At 46.8% G+C, this 6,000-nt stretch overlaps 2 protein-coding genes across 2 annotated transcripts in view; one reads left to right on the plus strand and one right to left on the minus strand.

The window, feature by feature from the left end:
• Window positions 1-703, plus strand: part of PIGL (phosphatidylinositol glycan anchor biosynthesis class L) — a 61,588-nt gene extending 60,885 nt beyond the window's left edge. Inside the window, exon 7 of the mRNA XM_050909075.1 lies at window positions 560-703. Within this exon, the coding sequence (XP_050765032.1) occupies window positions 560-658 (99 nt within the window). The 3' untranslated portion in view covers window positions 659-703. The remainder of the gene's footprint in view (window positions 1-559) is intronic.
• Window positions 704-2,299: 1,596 nt separating this feature from the next.
• CENPV (centromere protein V) lies at window positions 2,300-5,731 on the minus strand. The gene is made up of 5 exons (XM_050909154.1): window positions 5,477-5,731; window positions 4,357-4,455; window positions 3,444-3,513; window positions 2,930-3,044; window positions 2,300-2,569 (listed from the first exon to the last, which is right to left on the minus strand). Exons 1-5 carry the CDS (start codon window positions 5,725-5,727, stop codon window positions 2,445-2,447), a joined length of 660 nt encoding a protein of 219 aa, XP_050765111.1. The 5' UTR covers window positions 5,728-5,731; the 3' UTR covers window positions 2,300-2,444.
• Window positions 5,732-6,000: the final 269 nt, after the last annotated feature.

Below are 6,000 nucleotides of genomic sequence, written 5' to 3' on the forward strand. Positions count from 1 at the left end.
TCCACAAACTACAGAACTTTCCTGCTTTTGAGGCTGCTAAAAGATAGGGTTACGTACAGAAACTGCTCTGATAAAGGTGGCGTTATTCCCTTGTGTCTTTTGTTTCTGAAATCTGACCTTTTGAAGGTGCACTACAAATAGATTAAGTTTCAGCTGGCAATGTATGATCGGAAGCAGCAAAGTGATCTCAGATGCACACCTATCAGGTTTCTGCTTCCCCAGCATGTGAACACCCAGGCGTGAGATCACACGGGGAGGAGGAGTTATACGTGACAAAGAAACTGTCACAGCACCAATCTGCAGCTGATAATGTCCTTTCTAGCAGGACTCCTCTGAACACTGGGCAGCACACCACCAGCAACATAGGGGCAGACAGGTCTCTCCCTGCCCTTTGACCCAGAGAGTAAGCAGCCTTCTACCTCCGAGTACTTCTTCCCTGCTCACTGAAAATAGGCTGTCCTATAAATTGGCAGTGAACATCACAGGAGGCCTAGGAAACTGCCCTCACATTAGGTCTGGAAGGTTCTTGTAATGCTTTCTCAACTATTTTTCCTTCTAGAGAGCCATGCGGTGTCATCACAGCCAGCTCCTCTGGTTTCGCCACATCTATATGCTTTTCTCACGTTATATGGTGATCAATTCACTCCGCCTTCTGTAAAAGAGATGTCGCTCACAACTTCAGGAGTAAAAGAATGAGCGAGAAAAAGACCACGCCAGGCCCAGGACTAAAGAAAACTCACCTGTTACGTGCTCAAGAGGACAGGATTCTCTTTGTGTAGCGTTCTTTCAGACTACAAAAAACAGGCTGTATGAACTTCCTTCTGAATATCTTGTTGCCTGGTACATTGAGACGAACAAGGTTTAACACCTACTCTGTTTTCTCACTGTGGAAGCTTAAATAGGATAAGAAATTTGGATTAACCTAGTTAGGAGTCAAATGCAGGAGTATTCTGCATTAGAGAAGATATGGCACAAACTTTTTCCCCCAAGAGGATATAGCTGCGAGGACTGCTTGGCAACTATCTCTTGGTGCTTTTGTAAAATCCAGGTATCAGGAGTAACTCTTCAAAGATCATGCTATCTCCACAGATAAAACCAGAACCACGAGACCCGTCTTATTCAGTCAGAACTTTAAAAAGCCAAAGCTTATGAATAAAACATCAGAAATCATACACATTTCTCTAATTGCACTGATCTTTGCTGCTACTGCTGCTTCTTTCATACACATTGTGTTGCAGGCTCCACTTTCGCAGAGCGTCCCTCATGAAACATGAGCATTTCTTCTTGCTTGAGAAGATGGGGCTCGAGATCAACTCACACGAGTCTCAAAAGGACGTAAGAATGAGGTGCAAGAGACTGAGACTGTAACTAGGTCTTTTATAGAACACGTGTGGAGATAAAAATTGCAAGAGATGTTTCAAAAGCTGTTCCACTTATGTAAAAGATAAGTGCAAGAGTTAAAGATCCTCTCCCTTTATGTTAAAAGGTAAGTGAAGCAGCTTTCAGTGGTTTCATTTCTTAGCCTATGCAGAGATTTTACTAGTGATCTGCATTTCTGTGGGGTCATGGTGGAGCCAAGTCAGCAATACTCAACATTTCTGTAGGCCTTTGCACGCATTCACGTGGGCTTGCATCTACAGGAGGCATCTTTCCTGGATCTACACAGCTAGTCATTGCATAGTCAAGATCAGAGCCCAAATTGCCAGATCCTGATCTGTTGCTGTGAGCACATCCTCCTCCTGAAGACAACAAATGAGTTCCTGCTTGTACTGAAGTACATGCCCGTTGTTGTAAGAGTATGACAGTGTTGAACTCTGTTCCCTGGCCATGAGTTAGTGGCTAAGCATATGCCTACTCAGCCTTAAGACCATGAGTAAGTCAGTCCAGGCTTAAGCAAAACAGTACTTAATCACATGAATAACTTCAGTGGCCACTCTCTTGCATACAGCTAAGCACCTGTGTAAATGCTTTACTGAACTTGAGCCTGCTAAGCTCTTTCAAATCCCCTTTAACTTTAAATCCATGGTCAATTCATTGAAGTCAATGGAGAAAAAACAGTGTAAGTTAGTATTATGTCCTAGGCAAGACATTATCTTATGTAGGACATTTTTATAAGCCAGACTTGAAACACAGGAAATATCCATACAAGCAAAGATTAGATTTTTTTTTTTTTTTTTTTTACTTTGCTCTGTTTATTGTGATTTAAACTTTAGCACAGCTAAGGGTAAAGTACCAAAATAGCAGCCCTGGGGTGATTTATGGAACAGAGGTAGTTTGAAAACTGAAAGTCACAAATGAATGCGACAGGCAGCATAGAAAGATTTATTTAAGAAACAGAGAACAGAAAACAATAATGTAGAGATTGATTTTGCCAACCCTCACCCAGGAAAGCCCAGACTAGAGTTCCATGGCAGTGCTCCAAGTTCAGCTGCTGGAAGGGTGTGTCAGGGTTTTGACATGTCTCTGATGGTCTTATGTTCCTTCACTGCCTTCTCCCATTCCTTGCCATTGATATCCTCCGTGACAATGGTCTGCACGGTGCCGTCATCCAGACAATGGGGAGCTATTCCTGAAGAAAGACAGAGTACATAGAAACCTGCTTTTCAGAGATAAAGTGTGGGAGGTGCCTGCACCACTCTGTGGATGGGGCATCTCAGGGAATGGTAAATGCTCAGTCCAGCTATTGCTGTACGGCTGAGGAGCCTAGATGAGAAACCTGTCACGGGCAGAAGCCCACACGTCATAGGTAAAACTGTTTCTTACGGAGGAGCTACAGGTTCAGACTGCAGTTCTAGATGTTTAGCACTTTAGGAACAAACTCATAAGACACATGCCGCTCACTGCTGTCACGTCAGCATCCAATGGAATCTTTATCCAAGGTTTGCTTGGTGGTTAACTTTGGTTACAACAGCTTACTCTTTCTACCTACCATAACCATCTGGATTAGAACGAGGAGTATAAAAGCTCTGTACGCCACAGGTCTTGCAGAATGTGTGCTGGGCATGATGTGTGTTGAAGGTGTATGTTGTCAAATTATCAGCACCCTAAGCAAATGAAAAGCAATGTAAGTTTTCCACATCAATAGGTGTATTAAGTACTTTATGGGCCTGTAGCTAAGAAATGTAAAATTTAAAATACCACCTTTGTGTCTTTACTTGAGATACAGAGTTCTGCATTCATGCTCCCTTTCTGAACCCCTGTTCTTTGTATATACATGTGTCCAGAACAGTCAAGCCTGAGAACTGCAAGAGCTCTAACATCAGCTCACTAAATAAGATGCGCTAACACACCCACACCAGACAGCATAAAATTCAGCCATTTTCCCCCAACCAGGCATAGACAAACTTAGGATAGAAAACCAGCTGCCACTTGCATCTTTGAGGATAACCCTGGATTATACTGCTCGCGTTCATGGCCATGCTCTTACTACATTCTTACTCTACCTTCAGCAGCTTGAAACGCGACGCTGGGACAATGAAGTGTCTGTTCTGTTTCTTTGTGCAAATGCTGCAACTGTAAAAGGAAAAAAGCAGACCTTTCTAGAAGCAGCAGACAAGTTGCAGTACAGCAATCAGATCTGGCATGGACCTCTTGACAACAGAAATTCCACTGACAGCTAAAGCGGCTCCTGGTTAGCATCACAGAGGTAAGCAGCAAAAGTGGACTCATGGTATCAGTAGTGTTTGGCTAAGCACACCCATGGAACAGACTGACCCTACACAGGTACACCGATAAGGTATTTGCCTACACCAAACATTATATGCCATTTTTTCTTCACATATACAACTCTCAACAGACATAACAAGGACAAACTCTAGCCCTGAGAAATCCATTTAATCTTTCAGACCAGACTTTGCCAATTTTTCCAACATTAATTACCTTGCAAACAAGAAAGTAAGGTTCAGAAGCTTACCCATGATCTAGAAGCAAACTAGTTGCAGGCAAAGGGGGATCACTATTGAAATCAGACAGTGTTGTAGTTTGATGCACATGTGGTCAGAGATGTGATGTTGACTTGAGAAGACCAAGTTCAAAAAGGATTGATGTGCTTTGAGCACACTGCACTTAGAGGAAATATAAAGCAGATGCCTGAGCACCTGTACTCATTAGCTCTCTCCTGACACTTTCTGCGTGAGCATGGATCTGAGACCTGAAGTCCTGCCCAAAGAAGCAACACCTGAAATCACCAGCACTGATCCCATATTGCATCAGGACACAAGTAGGGCTATACCCTACGGAAACAGCTCAGAGGATGTTCTGCAGTTGTGTCATCTTCTTTTAGCTCTAAGGTATTGATTGGAAAAGCATACAAGCTTATATTCATCTATGAGAATAGGGAACAACAAAAAAACTCACTTGCAGTTAAAAACATGCAGATCTGCTGAAGCCCAGACCTCAAAGCGGACGGCTCCGCAGTGACAGCCTCCTGTGTGTTTGACCAAACCTCTGTATTCACTGGAGAGAGAAACAACAGAGAGGTTTTGTGATCATACTTTTTTTTTTTTGCCAAGAAAACAGTAAGGCTGTATACTACATTATTCAATTCTGCTTTGAGCAATTGCAGAACACCAGAAAATGTATTTTAATAGAATGTGCCAGAGTGAGGTAGAGAATGGCATTTGTCCTCTGCAGCAGCTGCTTTTCTGGTTTAATTAAAATGGTGAAAAGGAAAGAAGAGCAACAATTCAAGTAAAGTATACTCCGCATGCAATACAAAACATACGCTCCCCTGCCACAGTCCGGGTCAAAATGCTGACCCAGGCTACAGCATTATCCATGCACAACAGTACGTAGAAACAAGTGGTATTATCACAAGACAACCCTCTTGGAACTGGAAACTGAATTTTCCCATAATTTTCCCACAACTGCTCCAGCACTACTGATATTCTTCCACTTAAAAGCTGTGAAAAGCAGAGGCAAGTGGATTCTACGTAATATTTGAAATGCATTTTATTTTGTATTGTAATTGCAAAGGAACTTCATGAGGAAGGAATTTCTGAGCTCGTGCTTCTCCCTCTCCCCTGGGACGCCTCCATAGCAACTGGGCAGAATCACCGTGCTAGGTCAAACGCAAAATGCAAAGGAAAAACCTTTTCCTTTCAGATTTTCATTCCCACGGACAGTTACTGATTACAGCCCAGTGATGATGTGCTGTGCTCTGGAAAGCAAGAGCACAGGAAATGGGTGGAGATTTAGAAGCTGAGCCTCACTGATCCCGCACGATGCCCCCAAGGGCATTTTTGATGGGAGAGCCCTAAAACACAGGAAGCTTCAGCATAAAAAGCCACTTTCTCCGTAGTACGTGCGGGGGACACCTCCCACCTCCCCCACCCCTTCTCTGCGGCTCTCCAGAAGCCCGTGTTTACTGCTGTGCAAATGCTGCCAGGAAGACGATGATCTAACGGGGGAAGGAGCCGCCGGGCAGGGTGGCTCAGCCTGGAAGCTGCGGGAAGAGCCGCCCCGGCCCCGTACTCACTAGGCGTCCAGCAGCAGCCGCGCCGCCTCCTCGCAGCTCAGCCGGTGCCGCTCCTGGAAGGCGGCCCAGCGCCCGCTCTGCGCCCCCAGATCGAAGGCGCCGGGGCCGGGGGGCTGTGCCTGCGCCCCCGGCCCGGCCGGGGGTCCTCCCGCCTTCTTCCCTCGCCCCCGGCGGCTCCCGCCCGCGGGGGAGCTGGCGGCCGCGCTGCCCCGCCGGGACCGCCGAGCGCTGCCCGCCGTGGCTCGCCCCATGCGCCGCCGAGCGTCGGTGCGCCGCGTCCGCCAGGGGGCGCCGCAGTGTCGCGGCGCCGCGCTGCGGGACCGGGGGTGTCCCGGGGGGGGCCGGGGCCGGGGGTGTCCCGGGGGGCCCGGCCCGGGTCTCTGTTAACAGCGGGGTCGCAGAAGACGGTCCGCTGTCGGCATCGACCCTGTCTGCCAGCCGTAACGGGGGACGGCGGAGGGGAGGTGGGCACCGTGAGCGAGCAAAACTGGAGATCACGGAAAATTCACGCCCCACGCTGTTAG

The sequence above is a fragment of the Gymnogyps californianus genome, chromosome 20 (assembly GCF_018139145.2).
Source record: "Gymnogyps californianus isolate 813 chromosome 20, ASM1813914v2, whole genome shotgun sequence".
Classification (NCBI taxonomy): domain Eukaryota; kingdom Metazoa; phylum Chordata; class Aves; order Accipitriformes; family Cathartidae; genus Gymnogyps; species Gymnogyps californianus.

Bases quoted from the DNA above. Each gene is read 5' to 3' on its own strand.
- CENPV (XM_050909154.1), bottom strand. From the start codon at position 5,727: ATGGGGCGAGCCACGGCGGGCAGCGCTCGGCGGTCCCGGCGGGGCAGC. The intron at 4,456-5,476 runs GTGAGTACGGGG...TTCTCTCTCCAG, and splicing joins CGGCTGCTGCTGGACGCCTA to TGAATACAGAGGTTTGGTCA. The intron at 3,514-4,356 runs GTGAGTTTTTTT...TTCCTTTTACAG, and splicing joins CTGCATGTTTTTAACTGCAA to TTGCAGCATTTGCACAAAGA.